The 22,254-nt window shown below is 40.2% G+C and overlaps 1 protein-coding gene across 1 annotated transcript in view; it reads right to left on the bottom strand.

The window, feature by feature from the left end:
* The window catches only part of RARB (retinoic acid receptor beta), a 159,308-nt gene that overhangs the window by 90,905 nt on the left and 46,149 nt on the right, over positions 1–22,254 (bottom strand). Inside the window, exon 3 of the mRNA XM_090284396.1 lies at positions 1,169–1,310. Coding sequence (XP_090140522.1) covers positions 1,169–1,310 — 142 coding nt within the window. The remainder of the gene's footprint in view (positions 1–1,168; positions 1,311–22,254) is intronic.

The following is a 22,254-nucleotide window of genomic DNA, read 5'->3' as shown; positions in this document are numbered from 1 at the left end:
TAGGACAGTGAGCGGGACACAAGAAACATCCGCAAGTCGTGGCTCCCCGTAGAGAGCCCGCCTGCTTCCTGAGCACCCTCAGAGCGGTGTTGCATGGTTATGGGGTTTTCCCTCCCCATCAGGCTCCTCCTCCATGGCCGTACTTCCCAATTCCAAAATCCAAGATCCCTTTCTTTATCTGTAAGATAAGTCTTCAAACCCTACTGTGGGATTGTGGCTAAAATGCCTGACTTTTTTGTCTCACCCTCTTCGAGGGCAGTGGCCATATCTCAGGTAGATCTCCAGGGTCCCCTCACAACATCTAGTCCAGCACCCCACTCATAGTCTGCCTGCATCAAACCCCCAAGAGACAGGGTGAATGGAGCAATGGCAGTAAGTGCTTCACTGGGACACGTCGCACATCTTCCTTAGGCCTGCAAGGACCAAGCCATTTGCCTGTCAATTTCTTATTCTCTACATTTGAGAGCACCAAAGAAAGAGTGTAAGAATGACATTTTTCATGTTCTGCCTTTATTAAGGCATGTCTATTTCAAATCCCTATTCTCGAATGTTTATGGTCCACTCATGTTTAATCTACTGAAATGTTATTTTTTTGCTTTAACAAAGTGTATACTTGTTTGGAAGAGGGGGTGGGCTGGGAGAAAAAAAATCTAAATCAAGTTTGGAAAAATGCCAATGTGCCAAATTTTTCCATGTTTCTTCCATTACAAAAACTTTTACATTTCCTCCTCTCTAAAACAAGGTAAATGATCACTACCGTCCATATTCATGCCTCCTGTCTCATTCTATTCTCACCAGTACAGGCAAAACTCTTCATTTCCATTGTTAAGATGGGGAAGCAGAGTCTGTGAGTGGCTACATGGCACATTCGAGTTACTAGTGGCTCTGAAATGCAGTTGGTTAGTAACTGCTCTGGACTACAAATCTGCCATCCACAACACCCAGCTCCTATCTTTTCACCAACTGCCACTCAAGTTTTATCTGAAAAATCCCCCCAGTTATTCTATTTTCATGCCATCTCTGTTTACACCTGCCCTTGGCAATATATCATTAGTGTCATGTCTGAATTCCACATGCTGACATCCCCCACGACTTGATTTTGGAAGCTGAGCAAATCATATTTATAGATAAGGCAAACAGGAAAAAAAAATTTTAAGACTCCACTTACATTCTTTGGACATTCCCACTTCAAAGCACTTCTGGAGTCGACAGTACTGGCATCGGTTCCTGGTGACTTTATTAATAACACAGTTCTTATCTCGGTGACAAGTGTAAATCATGTTCTTCTGAATACTTCTGCGGAAAAACCCCTGCAAGCGAGATGAGAAAACCGAGTAAAACTATTGAGCCCCGTGAGAAATCACAGCCAACCTTATCAATGCATTGATTGCTCATTCTGAATAATGAAGTGATGGCAGCAGCAAAGTTAACTTATTTAAGCCTTAAAATCCTTGTAAAATATTGATAGTTCTCCCTTTTTTGCAAACCAGAGAACCCCTTTTAATCAAAACTAGGCATAACTGTTATTATCTTGCTAAAGGAAATGAATACCAAGCTGATTCAGTTGGAAAACATAATGCAGAGTTGGGTTCCCTCCAAATAAGCTAACTTCATAAGCGGTTCCCTTGCCGGCCAGAACGGTTTCAGATGAGTCCACTATCAAGAAACCCAATATAAAAGGCACCACATTTGCAAAAGAAATTGTTTGATTAGTGACAGAATTAGGTCTTTTCAAAGGAGTCTTCACTGAATTCTTTTACGTATTTAACTCCTGTTATAATACTTAAGATATGATTTAATTTATAAAGTGCTTAGGAAAAAATGATCCAGAAAACAAAACAGAAAAATGACTATGTGTTTAATGGCATATTAGAGCCGTCTTTCCAATACAATAACCACTAGTCGCATAGGACTAAGTCAAAGTTAATAAAAATGATATAAAATTAAAATTTCAATTCCTCATTTTCACCTGCTACATTTCAAATATGCACTAGCCACATATGGCCAGTGGCTACCACATTGCACAGCACATAGGCACAATATTCTCATAATCGCAGGTTCTGTCGGGCAGCACTGTACTAAGCACTGACTCATAAGCTTACCTAAGAGTATTTTCCTGCTCTTGAGAAATGTAACTTTGTTTGACTTACTATTTACTATTGATTGCGCCCAGACTCTGTAAGGATTGTAGATGACTGGAAAATTACAAATAATATTTGTCTAGTATAGGTGCAAAGGATTTCTGCTTTGTAGAAATATAATCCCCAAATTACTATTTTCTTGCCTTGTAGGACATTAACCAGCTTTATATCTAACTTTGCAGTCTTATTCCAGCATGCTTTTCTCCTTTCATCCCATCCATGCATCTGTCAGTCCATCTGTCTATCCGTCCATCTGTTATACCTACCCACCTACCCAGATATTGTTCTCATATCCTCCTTTGATCCAGTTTTGTCCACCTACTGGTTTCCTCATTAACGAGTTAAATAAGTCTTCAATGTGTGCTTACTGAATATTTGGATGTTACTCTTTCTTAACTCTGAAAATTATATTTTGACAAAAGAGGCCATTTATCCTGATTTTTGTGAAATACTGAGGAAATAAAGCAGGCGTTTGGCTCCATGAGCACAGTTTCCTGACCTTCTCTTTGTCCTTCCTATTTCTATCATATAGCTTTGCAGATAACAGATAATCCAGCGATGCTTGTTAAAAACACAGATGAATGAATAGGGAAATGAAGGGTATATCTGCTGCCTTTTCTCTCCTCTGTGGTCCAACAGAAATCTTTATGTTGCTAGGAGTGTTAAAAGCAAAGCATTTACATTCTTAATTGAGATGTAACTTTTACCTACATCAGAAACAATTGTCTTGAATGTAAGAAACATACCACCAACATGTGTTGAACAGCAAATAAGACTAACCATCTGAGTTCAGGTTTCCTGGTAGTACATTAACACTCCAGGAGCCAGAACTAAAAACATTCAAAGCTAAAGCACATTAGCGAAGGAAGCTCCTGTAACACACATTGTTTAGGATATTTACGTGGGCACCCTAGGATTTTACTGTCTAAATAAACATACTTTTACTGGCATGCTTCAACTGTAAACGCCTGGAAATCTTGTTGAAGGTTGTTGCTGCTGTCACATCCCAGACACACACATTTTCCAAGAAAACAGTTTATTTTTGTGCCCCTGGAGCTACAAATATGCTCAGAATCTAAAATGACGGGTTACAAATACTTTGAAACCCTCAAAGAATCTATGCAGAGTGGTCACCTCAAAACACATCCTTCCCTGCAAAAAAATACCTACAGGACCCTTTTGGCTGCTGGATGCACACACTTATTGTACCAAAACTTCACTGCGCTCCTGCCAAAAGCCACCGGCACGATGGAAATCCAGTCCTTTCGGCGTGTGTGAGGCCAGTGGGCTATGGGCAAAGGTGACCTCCATTTATTAAAAGCTGAATATTCAGTTCAGCAAATTCTCAGTGAGTGGTCATGGAGGAGAGAAAAAAACAACCTCATGACGCGTGGGTGAAAGAAGACAGAACGAAAGAACTTTATCCGTCACTAATTATCCAGTCAGCGTGGGTCAGTAACAATGGTGGCAGAAACTAAATAGGACTCCTTGGTTTTCCAAATCAGATTTTTGGCTGGATTTCAGGAGAAGGTCTAAGTTTCAGTAAATCATTTCCACCAAGGTAGGATACTTGCTGACTAAACTATATGCTGTGAGGTATTTTTATACATGGGTTGGGTAAACAGAAATGCCCTCGGAGGCCAAAAGAAGTTTACATTGTATGAATCCTCCTTCTCCCTAGTACATATTGTGAACTGTTACATAAAACTGGCTTTCTCTCAGACCACTGCTTTGAAGACCGTGTGTGTGTGTGTGTGTGTGTGGCATAGCCTCATATCACCTAAGTTTTAGTTATTTAATACATTTATTTAGGTTGACTTTTAAAATATTTAACACTATTTAAAATGGAAACTTTAAAACTCCTCTAGCTTGATTGGAAAACCAGCCCCAGTTGTCAATATGAGAAGGCACTCATAAAATAAAATGCAAGTCAAACCCAACAATAATCAGGGTAACTTCACTCTCACCAGACACTGGATCTGCTAAGGGCTTGGTGCCCCAGGCCCCCTCACTCCTTGCTGAAAAGGGGGCTGAGCAAGGGTTAGAGACAGATTAGCACTGACCTGAGACTTTCTCTTGGAAGAATTCAGAGAAAATGAACAAGTTTCTCACTACATAATTCAATGTGATTTAAAGCCAGAAATCCATCCCACTTAAAACTGGAGCTTCATACTTTGGGAAACAACACTGTAACCCAAAACTTGTCAGATGTAAAAATGGGCTTTAGAAGTACTGTGTCCAAGTGTGATAGTTTTTGGAGCCAGTAGATGGGTAGAGGCACATCTAGAGGAGAAAAGACTGAAAAGCTAAGCATACGAGGTCTGTCCAGAAAAAGCCCATCCATTGTTAATATAATGAAAATGGTTTGCACAACATCGATGAAACCTGGCAGCCAAGGAGAGTGGACTAGAATGCCCATGTGTGAACAATGACGACTTCACTGTACTAGTCAGTGGGGGCAATAGACGCTATTGAGTGAGCATGTGTAGTGTAAGGTTGTCTCATTCAAAATGACTGAGCAAGTAGATCAATGAATCTGCATCAAGTTTTGCATTAAACTTGAAAATTCCTCTGCAAAAACTAGTTGGATGATTCAGAAGGCTGCAGCTATGGGCAACTGGTGATTGGCAGCTTCATCATGACAAGGCACCCACTCATGCATCACATTTCATGAAGAATTTTTTTGCAAAACATCAAATCACCCAGGTGACTCAGCCCCCCTACAGCCCAGATTTGGTGTCCTGCAATTTCTGGATTTTCTCAAAACTAAGGTCTCCTTTGAAAGGGAAGAGATTTCAGACCATCCATGAGATTCTGGAAAATACGACGGGGCAGCTGATGATGATTGGGAGAACTGTGTGAGGTCCCAAGGTGTCTACTCTGAAGGCGACTAAGGTGTCATTGTCTTATGTACAGTGTTTCTTGTATCTTCTTCAATAAAGGTCTCTATTTTTCATAGTACACAGCTGGATACTTTCTGGACAGGCCTTATATAAATAGGAAGGATTTGGTCCCATTTGGAGGAGCAGCCCAGAGGGACAGAGGAGGGAGGCAGAAGAGGATGAAACAGGAAGTCAAGGTGCGGGGTGGGCAGCCTCTTCATTACCACTGCGTGGCTTTGAGCAAGTCACAGCCCTAGGAGACTGGGTGGCTTATTTCTCAGATCCTTTCCAGCTATACATTTCTGGGATTCCAAACAGTGATCATACCAGGGAGTGATGAGTTGAGATGGCTTCAGAGTTGAGAATAAGGGCATTTCTGTGGACAAAGAAAATGGCCAAGGAGGAGGTGGTATTGTAAGACTAAGGAAGGAGATACCCTCTACCTGTATGGGCAAAATGGCAATTTTTGGGGGCTAACTTGGGGCTTAACAGACACCCATATGAGTGGTGTCTTTACTCTTTCACTTTCCTGGAACATCATTTTCTGAGAAAATCCAGAAAGCTTCTGTCAGGTCTTCAAGATGTATGCCATGTCATCCAGGAAGCTCTCTCTGACAGATCCAAGCACACTCGAATGCTTCCTCCTCTAGGCCACCTTGGTCTTTGCTTTTCCTTCTCTATTACAACTATTTAATTATGATATTGAAAATATCAAACAGTGCTACTATCTCCTTCAGAGGTTCCATGGGCAACATAGGGGAATGGCAGCCTGTGGCCGTAGCCCCAGGGAGCTAAGTAGGCATCATGTATTTCCACATGAAGGTATATATCACAGCACCACCACTAAGTGTGACATCTCCCTTGCTGGGATCCAGGCATCCCTGATAGGGGGAAAGAATGGGCATGGCAGCCAGCTCCTCAGAACTAAATTGGGCAGGTTTGTGGGCTCCAAGATGGTCTTGGGGCAATGCTTAATATGGTTTCTCTGGAATCAAGACAGTGGGCTTGGGTAAGGGGAGGGAAAGACTCAAGGCAATGGTAGAAAAGTATTTAAATATCTAATACATTTGTATTGGTACATATCTCCAGTACCAGGACAGATCCTGACACACAGTAGATTGTCAATAAATAAAAGTTGATTGAATGAATGAGTGAACTGCTCAGTTAAAACCAAAGCCAGACTGATAGTCCTGGATACATTATGCCTTAATTGCATAAAAATTCTTCAATAGTAACGCATTTGTTAAGGATGATATTATCTGTACTGAAGAAAATAAGCAACCAATGCTATGGTACTATAGTTCAGCAAATGTTGCCTTTGGAAAAATTAATAAATAGTACACAGGAAATAAAAAAGGAAGTAAGCAACCAGATTTCTCTGAGGTTAATAGAGGATCCACTGATATGAGCTGTAATGAGGTTTAGTCAACCAGAACTTTTGTTAGTTAATCATGATTTGTGTTGGTTAACTATGTTTTCTGTTGTTAATCATAGCTTCTGTTGGTTAATCATGACTCCTATTTATTAATCATGACTTTGGTTGGTTAACTATGACTTTTGTTGGTTAACCTCAACTTCTGTTGTCTAACCATGGCTTCTATTGATTAATCATGACATCTGTTGTTTGTGATAGTCAAAGCCAGTAGCACAATTAACACTCTAATTACATAGAAGAAGCAGCTAGATCTTCATCACAAACTGAGTCAGGTGTTTTCTAATAATGGACTTTTTTCAGCCTTTCTTACCTCATGATCTTCTGTTTTCACCATCAAAGAACTAGGATCTAACTAAAAAGGGACAAAAATACTCATGTGGTAGAGAAGGCAACCTTTGCACTAGAACCATCTGATTCATGGTTCATGTCTTAGCAATAATCATGGAATACTCATATCTTACTCAGATGGCTTCTGTCTTCCCTTGAGGGTATGAAGCACCATTGTTCTAATGAATCCTCTATAACCTACTGAGCAGGACCACTCTAAGTCGGAAAGCAAGATAGGCTCTCTTAAAACTAAATATTCTCTCCTATACTAAAAATCTAAAATTCATAATTCACTTGATGGGCTAGTCTCAAATCCCAAATCTACAGAGACCATGGAGAAAATGGAAGTGGCCAATGTCACTCCCTTCTTATTTCGATGTGAGATTAAGTTGGGCCACCTCCCCTCCACCAGTACTCTCATTCTTGTAATTTTTTTTTTTTCCATTCATGGAGTCTGTTTCACCTTCTAGTTTTCAGATGTTATCACATATCATATTTTCCACCCTCTCCCATAGAGGGAAATTTTTGTCAGTTTAGGTATGGGCCTATTGATTAAGCTTTAGTTCAGGCACATGTGGATTTGAACTCTGACTCTGTCACTTACTACCTGTGTGATGTTGACTGATTACAGTAAGGTCCCAGTTTTTCTCATCTGTAAAATGGGGATAATAAAAAGATATCTCGTGGGATTACTGAGTATACTCAATTAGGGAATGCATGTGAAGTGTTAGCACATTTTCTGGCACATAGCAAGTGCCAATGGTATCTATGGTTATGGACGAAGCCTCTTTTTTCAAAGCTGTCTTTTGAATGATTCTCAATATACTTTATGTGCTCAAAATAAAGATTCCCAAATAGGATGGAACACTGTTCTGAAACATTTAACAATACAGGCTATTGTGAATAGACAAGACAGCCTCATGATTCCAAAGGCCATCTGTATGTATATTTACTCATTCACGTACTGATTCAGTCCTTCAATGCCAATTAACTGGAGTGGAGGTGGTGGGCTCTCTTGGGCATACTAAGATGTACAGTTGACCCTTCCATAGCATAGGTCCACTTATACGCACATTTTTTTCAATAAACAGATGCAGTACTACAGATGTATTTTCTTTTCTTAATACTTTTCTTAATAACATTTTTTCTCTAGCTTACTTTGTAATAAGAATATAGCATATAGTACATATAATATAAAACATATGTGCCAATCAACTGTTTATGCTACCCACAAGGCTTCTGGTCAATGGTAGACTATTAAAAATTTGGGGGGAGTCAAAAGTTATACTCAAACTTCCCACTGCATGGGTGGGTTGATGCCCCTGACCCCCATATTCTTCAAGGATCAACCGTATAAGGCATGATTTCTGCTCCTTCTTAATCTACCAAGAATGATAAGTCAAGTGAACACCATGTAGCAGATGCTACCAAGCAGTGTGATAAGAACTTTAATAAAAGCAGAAAGTGAAAAAGTGCCCAGGATAGTGCCTGGTGCATAGTAGGCACAATAAAATATTTAATGAGTACAGGCCATAGGAATCCAAAGGTATTCCTGAAGAATTGGCACTTGATCTCAGCTCTAAAGAAGGGGTATAATTTGAATGGCAGGCTTTTACTCTTACGGGTGAGCAGCGGAAGTCAATGGTGAGAAAGCACAGGAAAGGGCTAGTAGTCCAGCAGGCTGGAAGACATGTGAATGATGGGGATGGAGTATGAGAGAGAGAGAGAGAGAGAGAGAGAGAGAGAGAGAGAGAGAGAGAGAGAGAGAGAGAGAGAGAGAGAAGCTGGAAGACTGGATTGCTGTTCAGTCTAGGAAAGATCATGAAGGCCACACAAGGCATTTACTGGAGCGACATTTATTTTTTCATGCAGGAGAGAGTTAGGGTCAGAATTATATTCTACCAGATTGTTCAGGAAGCTGTGAATCACTGATTTCATCATGCTATTATTTTATACATAGTAAAGTAGATAGCAAGCTCTGGGTATCAATACAAATACCTAAAAACCCTAGCCTGCTCTCAGATCCGGGAAGAAATGTAGCCTAAGAATCCTTAATTTCTTCTTTAAAAAAATTTTTTTTTTCCATCACCATTTATCCTCTCTATCCCCTCTTCCACCTTACCCACTCCCCTCCTCTCCATGGGCAATTACCACACTGTTGTCTGTGTCCATGATTTGATTTCTGAGATACGTTTCAATCTGTTGACTCCACTGAATTATAAAGTTGCTTGTGAGAATCCATACTGCAGTGTTTTGAATGGAAGTTGCTTTTTAGCATTAGAACCATTTACACCAGGTTTCACATGCGTGAAATGCATCATGACTGTTGGAAGAAAGGCACTAAGTAAAAACCATTTTCTTTTTTTGTTAAAAAAAGAAAAATAGCAACTTGGCACTGTATTAGTCATTAAAAGCATTGGATCAGGAGAAAAGTCACCCAAAAAGTAGTGTGGGAAGCACATCTGTTTGCATTGGGCTTTTGCAGAGTTAATTTCTATCCCATGCAAAGTTCAAAAGGGTAATTTCTCCTTCCAAAGCAAAAGAAGAGAAAGAAAGGAATCACTTAGTTGTTTTGTCTCAGTTGTTAAAAGGAAAGGATTTCAATCCCATCTCAATCACATAGTAACCAGGCGGCTGTCCCAGTAGTCTTTCACCCCGCCACAAGGCTGGGACGCAGTGAGGCAAGACCCCAGGCCTGCACAGAGCTGCGTTCCCGTCGCCACCCAGAAGCAAAGATGCTGCCAGTAGGAGGTGAGTATGGAATAATCCCATCACAGCTACTTCGGGAAACACAGTTTTCAGAGCAGGAAACACGTTGTCTTAAACAAACAAGAAACACACTCCGGAGTGAGTGGAAGTCTATGCGTGACAATGTCTGAAAAGTTATTAATAGCAAGATTTGGGAGGGAGAAAGAGAAAAGTAAAGACCTTTTCACCCCACTGGAAGACAATGGGTGGGAGGGAGGGAGAAAGTAGAAAAACAGCCTACTATTCTGATGACAAACTGAGAGCTTCCTCCTAATCCGGGAGGGTGGGCACGAATGTACCGCTAAGAGCACTGAATGGGTCCAGCTAGTGAGGGGGCCACACTCTGAGCCACAAAAAGGAAAACAAGGTAAGATTCGTACTCTGAACAGGAAATCTGAGAAGTTGAGTTCTCCCAGGGAATAGAGGCTTTTAGAGTTGTTTATTTTTGTTTAAAAAAAACAAAAAACAAAAAGGGTCCCCAGCATGACAAGGTCCCACTGTTAAGAATTTAGTAAAGATGTATGAATGACAATAGCAAAGAGTGAGCGCTCTGGTGTTCAATAGCCATGGCTGCAATGCGGTCCATTATTCTGTAGCGCCTCTTGCCTGCTAACTGGGAAAATGTCTCTTCTGTCCTTTCACTTTGAATCTGACCAGGTATTTAGGCCTTTCAATTTCCTTGGACCAGAAGTTTCCTTAGCACATTCACTCTTGCCTAGGTAAGAAAAAGTAAGCCTTCCTTTTGGGAGATGCCTAGAAACATGGTTCTAAAGAAAGCAATGACTACAGATTTAGCAAAAACATCGTCTCCGTGGGAACTAATCTTTCCAGAAGAGTGTGATTGCGGCATTTTCCTGGACTTTGTCAGGTGAACCCCTGAGAGCTCAACCTTTGTTAGATCCAGAGGCCAATGCTCGCAATTCTTTTAATCCCCAATTAATTAAAATTCCCTGGAAATACCAATAAAAAGGTGGTCCATATTCTTAACTGAGAATCTGAACTCACAACATCAGAGATCAAGGTCTAAACTTCCAAAGTTAAGGTGTCCCAGGAAGGGCAGCAAGTCAATATATTCAGGTCACAATGCTCTTTACTTCAGGAGAACACAATCCAGGTAATAGAAACTGAAAACTGACAGTAAGACCAATTAATTAGTTTGATAAAATGTCTTTTAATTTAGGTAAAAAAAATATCTTTTTTATACCAAAACATGACCCTGTTCAAAATAATATATTAAAGTGACCAGCTACCATATAGGTCTGATTATTATAACCCTTCATTGGTAGGCAGCTAATCCATCAGGTCTTGTGGCCAATAATCTAAAACAAAATTTCAGGGGTAGAGAGTTTCCTAAGGCAAATGAACACTATTAGTTAAACTGGCTGTTTTAAGAAAGTAGAGGGACCAGCTTCAGGGGCATGCAACCTCCAGTGTCACTCAGGGTCCCATACTTAGAAGGACCTTGTGTGTGGTTTATTGCTCTGCTGTGACTGTCTCAAAGTTCTGAAACTTTGGAACAAAGGCAAACATTTTCATTTTTTACTGGTTCTTGTGAATTAAGAAGCCAGGCCTGGCTCTAGAATACCATTTATAGCAAAGATTTCCAATCTTTTTCCTTTGTGAGGATGTGGAAGTCTTGGATACTCTCTTTGCCTCTGGCTGACCTCAAAGCTAGTTTTAAGACCTTCATCAGACAGAATTAAGCAAGTCTACCACAATCACATGATCCCCTCAGGACCCCCCCTGGAAGCTTCTGAGCAATTCTATGACCCCAGCAAGAACCAGAAAAGAAAACCGTTCAGGAGGCATTTAATGTTCTACTACTGGACTTTATTTCCCACATGCATAAGGGACTTTGGAGGGGACTGGGAGGAACAGGAAACAAGGAACTTTTTCAGAATCACATAAAATTTCCTAATAGCATATATATTGAGGTGCAATTTCAGGAGGGAGCCCAGAAGCTCATTCGTAGACCTCACAGCTGCCTCTGATCCCCATTTGGGAGTCATCTAAATAAAGAGTGAATTAGAAATAAGGTGAAGACCAGGAGATTGAGAAGCTAATCTGTTATCCCAAAAAATTCTGTATAGCCGGTTAAATATTATAAATAGAGTATCTTGGGCCCACTTCCCCTCTTCTCAAGAAGCTGAGTTGAGATATGGCAGAAAGAAAAACTTAAGACAGAAAAAAACTAAAATGGATTTCACTGGGCTCCACATAGCTTTCTTGAAATCTGGTCTTGAGAACTTACTTTAAACCAACTAAAGACATCTGTTTTCTAGATTACTTGGGTCACTTATTTTGTGCCCTTCCATGGTGAAACCCATAGTTACCTATTTATTATCAGGAGTACTCTAAATATAACAGGGCATGAAGCCAATGCATTTTAAGTTTTTTTACTTCTCAATTAGTTTACTTAGAAAATGCACCAAAATAGCTCCTAAGCCATGGCCCAGGAGTTAGCAGACCCCAGCTGCTTTGCACATTAATTACTAAATCTCATCTGGACCCAAATTAAAGATCCTCATCTGTACTGAAGAGGGGGGAAAAAAGGTAAGCAGAAACAGAAGGAAATAGAGCCAAACGTGCTCAAATACATACTTAAACTCTGCAGAAGAGCGTGAATTTTTAAGTCTCCTTTAGAATTTTGGTATGCAACATTTCACCACCAAAAAGTCAGGCCTTAGCTCTGTCAATAACTGCTGGTTGATGACAATGTACATCACTGTAGCAACTGCATGTCACATTATTCAAAGGCCTTCCACAGACACCAGTAATTGCAATGTACTTGCATTGTTTTATGATGTTAAAAAGGACTAAATTTGAAAAAAAACATTTGGTTGGCCACAATTTGTTCCACTTTTTCTTAGTTACTTTTATTTTCAGTGCCATTCTGGGATGTTTCCACTAGAGTTTTTCTCACTCATTTAGAACATGGTTATGTCCTGAATCTGAAGTGGAAAAAGGAAGAAACCATAGAGGAAGGATGGACAGGTGCAGGGGAGGAAGTCAGGCAGTCACATTTAGGTCTTCAAGAGTCAGACAACTGGAATCATGGGCATCTACTGGATACAGCCTCCTGCTTTTCTGCTCTGACAGCACAAAAATCTCGCTCACCATTTATCGAGAAAATACTGCTTAAGCTCCAGCTTTCAAAATGGATCCTGTCCTTGTGTGGAAAAGTCATGATGACTTCAGGCTAAGACCTGATGCAACGCATTATCCCAAATCCACAGAATGGTTTACAGCCCACCTGCCCCTCAAAGTTGCACAGGCCCCCAAACCTAGAGTGTTCTCTCTCTCCTCTTTGTCTTTACACAGGCTGTCCCCTATAACTCAAGAGTCCTTTCCCTGCCTTATCCTTACTGGCTCATGCTCCAAGATGTAGCCGCTAAGAGGGGTCAGGCACCTGTGAATCCTGACCTGCCATCCTAGCATATGCTGTTGCAGCCGTCATTCTACAACATTGCAATGATTAATCTTTATGTCTCATTCCTCCTGAAAACAGGAGTCCTTTGCAGGCAGAGCTGTACCTTAATCATCTTTGTGATGAAAAATGAGCAACTTCGATAACTAAAAAATAACATGTTGCCAGTTATTTTGCCTTTTAAGTATCATATGGAGATTCTGTGTAGGAGGAAAGGGAGAAAATGAAAGATCAACACAGAAACCTAAATTCAATAAATATAACCACCAGCAAAATTCCTTAAATATAAGGAAAGGGGAAAAGGAAGTTATGTTTTCAATAGTGAAATTCCAGTATCATAAATTCAGACAAAAATACTAACTTCATGATTTATCCCAACCTCCCTTCTCTCTGATTCCAAATTAGCAAGAAATAAGCTCAAATTTCACCCATAGCTCCTCTTTCTTGATCTTTAAAATTTAAGTTGCTATATTATGTCAGCATAATGCCAAGACTTGAAATTAAATAGGTCCCCAAAGCAAAAGGTAAAGCTCTTTTAAACAACATGAACTTGCCCGCAATTAGCACATTATAGCTTCCACCAAAGTACCATGCTATATAAAAATACACTCCGGCAGCTACTGCTGTTTTGAGAACTCTAACTTTTCTACTTTCTGTACCTGTTTTATAAGAGAAAATCTGGCAGAATACACACAATTTTTTAAGCGTTACTTCTTTGCTTTTCCATTTCATACCCGACTTTAGATGCTAAAAATGGCAGTCTCCTGATTACACTGGAGACAAGTGGGGGAAACGGTCCCAGTAATAAAAGAGGTACCTGCCAATTAGTCAGATTGTACTCCAGTTTTCAATTAAAGGCAGCCTAATGGATGTAGGGGGACCTGTTTTATTTTTCCTGACAGAGTCCTTATTTTTAAACTCTTAGCTTCATTTTCCAAAATTGCTGCCTTTAGACAGGAGAAACATATATCTTGAGTGAAAAGCTGTACGTTCTTCTTGTATTTCCTGTATCAAAATTACATTTTTCTCCTTGGTGGCTACTTCCCAGAGCTTTCTGCTGCCCCGGTCGGGCTTGTTAACGGATGGCTGTGCCTGATGTTAGGCTCTGCTCTACAAGAAGGAGCATTAGATCCAGCCCCCGGGGCCACGAAGCCTCATCTGGGACTTTCTGAGGGTGTTTTATCCTATTTTTGCTCTTTTCAGATGGTCATCCCATGACACTTCATTTACCCTTCTAATTTTCTCCACAAGGACAAAGAAGATAACTTAGGTGGGTGTGTTTATTTTGAACTCATCTAAAAGCACTTCAGTCTCTCTTCAGCATCTGCCTGTGCGTGGAACTGGGGAATTACTTTCCTTAGATCAAACAGGACTGGAAATTTCCTTGGATGTGTTTGGCCTTCTTCCTTGGAACACACACATTTTCAGGACTGATATTTTTATCCAGAGTTTTCTCCAATGAATAATTAAAAGATGTTCACAGGCAGGTGCTGGGAAAAGAGTTTGGCCCCCATAAATCATCATCAAGCTACACTGAACCACCAAAGGACTGAACAGCTTTTTGTAAACAGCTTAGCAGTTTTGTTTCTGTGAAACAGCACTGTGCCTAGGCTTTGGGGATTGGTGGGGGTAATTTTTTTACTGCCAATGGGAGTTAGAGCAGCTGGAAAAATCCTTCAGGACTGGATCAACCACTGGCTCAGGACTGGAAAATAAGTTGGGAATCACATCATTCTGGTAACGTGAGATTTAACGCGTCTATAGGGGGGAAGATAAAATGAATCACATATTAATTTCTATTTGTTTTTAACATCAGCTGAAGTGTACTTGGTTCAGAGCAAAGGCGTCTGCAAGAGACACTTTAGGACTGAGCATCACACCTTGGCGAGCCTTAGTACAGACCTTGTGAGAACACCAGGCAGGGACACAAAAGCAATGCTTTAATCCTGCCAAGAAAACAGAAAGGGCTTTTAGGAGCCCCTCAGAAAGAGAGTCTGAATTAATTTGTAATTTCAGGTTTCCAAATGGCTTTTATGAGCTTGCTTACCCAAAGTATTTCAGCGCATCATCTCCTTTAATTTTTAATTTTTATCCACACACTGTGCTCCAAAAATATACCGATCTGAATCATTGCCCCTCATCTTGTTATCTTAATGGGGGAAGGATAGAGTATCATGCCAGCCATTCCGCATTAGGTGTCCTCATTTACAGATTGAAAAAAATAAAGTGCCGGACATAAATTATTTAAAATCTATTGTATCAGTGTGTGTTCTGTAAGCATTCACTACCGGCAAAGCAGACAGATTATTTTTCACTTTTAATTGTGTTGATACCTTATCTGCTTTGTTGAAAGTGGAGAGTGGTATGTGAAACCACCTCTCACGCTGAGGAACAGAGAAGCTATGGGGTCTATCATTTAAAGCCAAAGTAACCCATTTAGCGGACATACCATTAACACACTCCTAAGGAAGGGAAGACCTGGAGTTGCTCTTTACGTTTGTAATGTGTCTATTACTGTGTCAAACATGAATGACGATAAGACAGGGCCAGTTTCCTTAAAGTAGCTTTTAGCTGAGGGAATCGGTGACAGCAGACACTTCATGTCACCATCCAGGCACAAAGGCAGCCACTGTGCATGAGTGAGAAAGAGGATTGTCCTCCTCTGTCTGCCCTCCAAATCTCAGGTGTGTTGTAAAACATCAAAACAAATCCGATGAGATCCTCTCCAGGTGCGCTGAAGACCCTATCCTAAAGAATATATTTAAACAATGAAAATATATTTAGATAATAAACTTACTAATCTCTGATTGTAATACAATTATACATAGGATACAAAGATTCAGTACTAGAAATTCAAAATGAGCCTTAATTGCTCCCCTCCTTTGACTCCCCAAGACCATCATCAAGAAATGCCCACAGATACGGGATATGTCACTATGTTGCCAAAATTATCTAACCATTATCTGAATTTAAAATACCCCTTCCAAACCCAGCAACTCAGGAATTCATTTCGGTTAACTGACAGATGAGTGGTAGAGTCTAGTACACAGATAGCCACTGTAGATTTTTCTGATGTAGTTCATTAAGGTGAAGACTTGTCATAACTCTATTGTATCTTCAGCACCAAATCCAGTACCTTGTTCAGCTTTCAGTAAATATTTGCTCTTATGAATGCGTGGAGGGCTACATACGGTCATGACTCAGTTTGCCAAACTTCCTCTGCCAGGGTGGTAGGATGGCCAAAGAAAAAAGGCACCCAAGTGAAAGTCCAAAGGGCTATGGGCTGGTTTTACTCTCTGCCTTTAACTGGCTTTGGGATCCCAGGCAAACTGTTGAACTACTCTTGCAACTGCATTTAACACATTTGAAATTCTCTCTACATGCCTTACGGCGCTGACGTCTGAGATTTCCATGCGTCTGAACAAGGAAACACACATTCGCATGTCCCCAGAATGAGCCTCAGGTCAGTAACTTTTGTGGATGTGTCTGGCTCAGTAGAAGAGATGAAGCGAGCTAACATCTCCCAAACATGGGTCCTTTTTGCACTGAGTTAAAATCCAGCAGACAGACATCTCCCGGCAAAAATAACCAAGTCAACATCGGAACACAGAAAATGAACTGCGTCACAGGTGTCCTGTGTGAGTTTCATTTCCACCCTGTCAAATATAATTTGTGGCAACCCACTTCAGCGAAAGCCAGAAGTTAGTCACCACGCTGTTCTCGCCCTCCAAACCTCAGCACTCAGTCCACTGTGAGCTTCACACTGAACTCCTGACCTTTCTAGCAATTATCCCCGGAATCTACACAGCCCCATCATCACCTCCAGTCACTGTGCTACAGGGGCAGCAGCCAGGAATGTTCTGCCTCTGGTCCTGAAGGGAACCAGAGTGAGGGAGAGGCTCCTGCCTTCCTTTCCATCTGGTGTCTCCAATAAAAGGGAGAAAAAAATACATGGAAATGAAAAGTATACAATTTAAAAAAATGACATTTAACTTCCTTTTGCTAATGTCTGTAAGATGATTTCTGGCCTGGCAGGAGATTCCAGATGGGCTGTATAATGAATATAATTTAATTCGAAAAACCGGAGTTCAAAGAAATGCATTTTTCCAAGTCAGAAGGTAGTGGGTTGTCTCACACTGTTTAATGCAAAACATCAGGACAAGTCATTGTGTTTCTTTTCTTATTGCACATTGGCCTTTAATCCCAATATCAGTGTGGCCAGACCCGAAGCCATCAAAACCAGAAGTTGTCACTCTCCAAAATGGAGCTGGCTCTGGTGCACGCTTACCCGAAGGGCCAGAGACCACTAACCATGCAATGTGTTTTCCTCCCGGGTCTCAGGATTTATACCACCAATTAAGGCCATAATGAGTGCCCCAAGTTGACCTCCAAGGAGCAAGAATTAATTAAGCACAGTATTTCTTCGTAAAGAATGACATTTTTTCTAAATGAGTTATATAAGGTAGCCATATCTCCTGATATTACTGTGCTTCTGTGGATAATCCTTAATTGTTAACACCAATAGACTGGTCCAGGAATGTGGCTTAGTTTATGTTTTTAATTTGACAATAAAAGAAAACAATCTTTACTTTCATCCTTATTTGGGGGGCAAAGAGAATGTTTTGAGAATATTGTATGTATGAGAAGCACAAAGTTACTTACATTATTAATATAATATCACTTCTTTTAATTATCAACATCGCCACAAAAGAAGGAAGCTAGGGCTCGTATTTATAATCTCCGTTTCAGCTTTCAAAAATGAAGGGTTGTGTTTTGAACCTGTTTGTTCCCCCAAAGTTCTTATGATTCTCTAAATTTTGTAATAAAGGTTTTTTGTTTTTTGTTTTTAAGTCTAAAGCTTCCATTGGTAAACTCCGCCTTAGGCCATCTAATCCAGGGCTTGGCCAACTTTTTCTGTAAAGGGCCAGATGTAAACCTTTCAGTCTCTGCCGCAAGTACTCAGCTCTCAGCGCTGCCACCGTAGGGTGAAAGCAGCCCCAAATGATTCATAAATGAATGAACATGGCTGTGTTCTAAAAAACGTTCATAAACACTGAATTTGATTTTACATCATTTTCATGTGTCATAAAATAGTCAACTTAAGATTTTGTTTTCAAGTTTTTAAAATGTAAAAAATATTCTTAGCTTTTGGCAGACCAGATTTCGCCTGTGGGCTGTAGTTTGGCAACCTCTGGTCTAAAATGTGTTTATTTTTAAGTAATCAGCGAGGTCTAAGGAAGCATGATCTCTCTTTCTCTCTCTCTCCTTCTGCCTGTCTGTCTCTCTCTCACACACACATGCATGCACACACACACACAAATACACCCTAATTACCAACATCATGGTCTCTGACACCACTGATGTAGTACAGAAAAAAAAAAAGTGACTTCAAGTGTATCTCTTTAGTGCTGTGAATCAGAACATGAAGAAAATCTCAGCTGAAGAAACATTATGAAGGTGATGGAAGAGAGACCTCCTTCCTCTCGCCCTTGCTCATGAAGAAAATGCCCACTCTAAATTAGAAATCATGACCTCTCTTCCTTTTAGGCGTTAATGTAGCCAGCACAGATCAGGAAATCCCGGCAGCCTACTTGCCAATTAATGTATTTAACTCTAAAAAGCAGGGCCTTTTTAATTTAGTTCATCCATCACTCATGGAACATTTTGGTAGAAAATATTAGGATTTCCAAATAACTTTATAGCTCTGTAAATTGCCAACATACCATCTGCAATTGAATTAACATTTATAACCAAACTGAAATAATAAATAAAGCAAATTACGCTGCAAATATTCGTGAGTGCCCAATATGCACTTGAGAACGATAATTAGCATTTTATAATCACGCTTCATTTTCTTTATCCAACTCCCTGTCACATTAATGATAAAATATTTTAAACTACACTCTATCAGCAAACGGCAGCACAATCTCTACATTAGCCATTAACTAACATGGAGAATGAAAACAGTTTGTGCTGCTGACATTAAGCATCCAGAGAAGTTTTACTCCTAATCACATTCTCCAGTCTCCCAGGCTCTTACCTCTGTTTTTTTGTTTTCCCATGCAAAAAAAAAAAAAAAAAAAAGCCAGAAAGCCAATGCTTTATTTGCACCATCCAAACCTGAAGCTCTGTAAGAGCTAAAGGTAACACATTCTTTCAAAAGTAGTAATAAAAAAGAAATACGATTTTAAAATGTGTTATGTTCTTTTCATCTACAAAACTGAAAAGGGTCTAGAGGTCAAGAAGCTCAAGCCACTTGAATGGAATAACTCAGGTCCTCAAATAATTCCTTCCGAAGTTCTCTCTCATTACGATCTGACATCCTCAACTGAGGTTTGTGTAATTTTTTCCTCGCTCCAAACAAAAATTAACTTGAATAAATAAATCAGTAAAGAGTAAACATATATATATTTTTTTCAACCAGACTTGGCAGCAGCTGGCAAAATTTCCCCCAAATTTCCCATTGTCTTCCTCCAAAACCACTTCTTTAAAACGATTGTATCCAGCTGCGTTGTTGATTCTTCTCTGCCTTGTGCTCCTCCCCATTTGCACTTCACATTTCAGGGTTTTCTAGTTGGGTTGCTTGGCTCTGAGTGTAACTCCCCTGTCTCTTTGGTCCAAACTGAGATGTGTTTTAAGTGTAAAAGTTACTCCAGGCTCTGAAGACTATGTATGAAAAATAACGTAAATCTTGCAATAGTTCGATGTCAATTAATTGTTGAAATGGTAATCTTTTGGATATTGAATTAAATGACATACGTATACATTATTGAAATGAACTTTCCTTCTTTCTACATTAAGAAAAAATGTGGCCCCTAGAAAATTTTAAGTTACATATCTAAATCACATTTGTGGCCAACATTATTATTTTTATTGGACAGCGCTGGCCTAGTGGGTCCTAAATGCAATGAGGCCTGAAATTTTTTTTGTCGAGTACGTGTTCTGTTATTGACCAAAATGATTACTACTAAAAGGGCAAATCAAGTAAAGCTTTTGGTCAAATAAATCCTTCACGGGTCCCATCAGGCAACTCCAGTCATGTAAAAGAGCAGTAGGCCTCGTTTTAGCCTGCATGCTCTTCATAATCGTATTTTTATTACGATAAAGGTTCAATGAACCAGATGTTTACTTGCAGCTACAGGGAAAGTGGATATGATCCTATGGGCTGGAGTGTGCTCAGCCTCATCTGTCCAGGTCCTATTTTCAGGAGTCAAAAACTGTGCTGTAGAGGCAGGTTAGTGGTTATGGGCTTGGCTCCTGCTGTTAGCCTGGGTTCAAATCTTCCCTCTGCCTGTTATTAACTGTGTGGTCCTGCACAAGTCACTTAACCTCTCTGTGCCTTGTTTCCTCACTTTTAAAATGAGAATAGGAATATTTCCTATCTCACAAGGTTGCTGTTATGATTAAAAGAGCTAACACAGTAAGAGCCTAAAAAACAAATGCTCAAAAGTATTAGTTATGATGATAATAATAACAATAATAATAATAATAATAATAATAATAATAATAATAACAATGCTTTTAAAGGTAGAGTAGCTTTCACAACACAAATGGAAGAGGCAAAAGGTTCAAGTGAAGCCACAACAAAAAGGGACCAGGAAAGAAAGCAAGCTAGATGTAGGAAGGGAAGACCTCCCCCACCAAAAACAAAAAGTCTGGGAGGCACCACAGGTACAGAAGGTGAGGATGAAAAGGAACGTGGCCCTGTTAGGCTCTGGGACATGAGCCATGCCTGTACTATCTCCTGACCACAGCTCACAGGCTGTGTGTGCTTAACGGAGGGAACCATCTGTTGATTTCCGTAGGTCATGCATTTGCATTTTGGGTTAAAAGGAAAGTACTTGCTGTGGGTTTCTGCGCTAGCTTTGCTCTTCTTCTGCTACAGTTTTTTCACAGTCTCTTTAATCTCAGGGAAGAAATTCAGAAAACTTCATTCTCATGCATGATATCTTCTTAGCATCTAAAACAGAAGTTGCAAACTGCTAATCTGCAAACTGCATGGAGCCAAAAGACATGTTTGTTTTGGCTCAGACTCTGGTGGCCCGCACAGTCTTTTAAAAACTTTTAAATTTGTTGCCAACATTTAAAGAGTAGGAGATTTCAATTATAAAAGAGACTGGCTTAATGTTTCTGCCTAATATTTTCTTGATTAATCATGGTATGGCCTAAATATTTTCCAGTAGTGAAATGTCTGGACAACCAGCAAAGACCTTGAAAAAATCATAGTCCTCAAGTCCTAGGGAGTCACTTCAAGTATTGGAAAACTGGCAATGATAGTCCCGCTTTCCCACAAGGCAGTGGCACTCAAAACGTAGTCCTTGGACCGGCACCTTGCATTATCTGGGAGCTTATTAGAAATGCCAGTTCTCAGGCTTTACCCCAGACCTCCCCATATGAAACTCTGAGGGTGGGAATGTAGCAATCTCTAATTTAACAAGCCATCCTGCTGAGTTTGAACCCTGCTGAAGCATGACCATCGTGGATACAGGGTGGCAATCAAGAAGATACCTCCGTCTTTGTCCCACTCCCCACCACTCTCTACTGCACCCAATTAACCTGCATCATTTGCTTACCTCCTGTCTGTCTTGATGCAGAATCCAATTCTCAACTCCAAAAACCAAAAAGTAAATGGGACTTCTCAATGGGGCTAATTTTTGCAGAAAATGGCCAGGTATCCTTTTACCCTGAGGTTAATGAAACGGACTGAAATATGGGGTGACTTTTATCGTTAGAAGTATAAGAAACAGGACCAAAATGCATCACTGCCACACTTTCAAGAAGTAATGAATCAGAGGATAGGAAAAATGAAGTAACCTTAGTAAGTATTTGAAACTGACGTGGCTTACCTCTCAGGTGGAGAATCACGTTCATAAAGTAAAAGAGAAAGTGAAGTAAGCTGGGGCCCAGTGACTTGGCCCAGGTCCTATACCTCTCCTGGAAAATGGAGCAGTTACAGCACCTTCCCCATGGAGCTGTAGTGCATATTAGCTGAATGAAAATATGTGGCTGGCACATAATAATAGTTAGATCAGTGCTTTTCTCAGCAAAGAAATACAGGTATGTACTACTGTGTTTACGTCTCAAAAGAATTTTAATGCTCAGATGAGTTATTATCCCCATTCTACAAAAGACAAAACTGGGTTTCAATAGCTTGTTCAAGAAAGTAGGGGAGCCAGGATTTGAACGGAGGCCACCCAGTTCTCAGGCCAATGAAAATCAGTAGCTGAGGCTGAGGGGCTGCCAACCAATAACAGGAAAAGCAGGGGACTACACCATTGGTTTATTCCATCTCAC

Source organism: Furipterus horrens, unplaced genomic scaffold, assembly GCF_987537825.1.
Source record: "Furipterus horrens unplaced genomic scaffold, mFurHor1.1.pri manual_scaffold_7, whole genome shotgun sequence".
NCBI classification, from domain to species: domain Eukaryota; kingdom Metazoa; phylum Chordata; class Mammalia; order Chiroptera; family Furipteridae; genus Furipterus; species Furipterus horrens.
The sequence above is the reverse complement of the archived record's forward strand: the minus strand, read 5'-3'. Positions and strand labels throughout refer to the sequence as shown.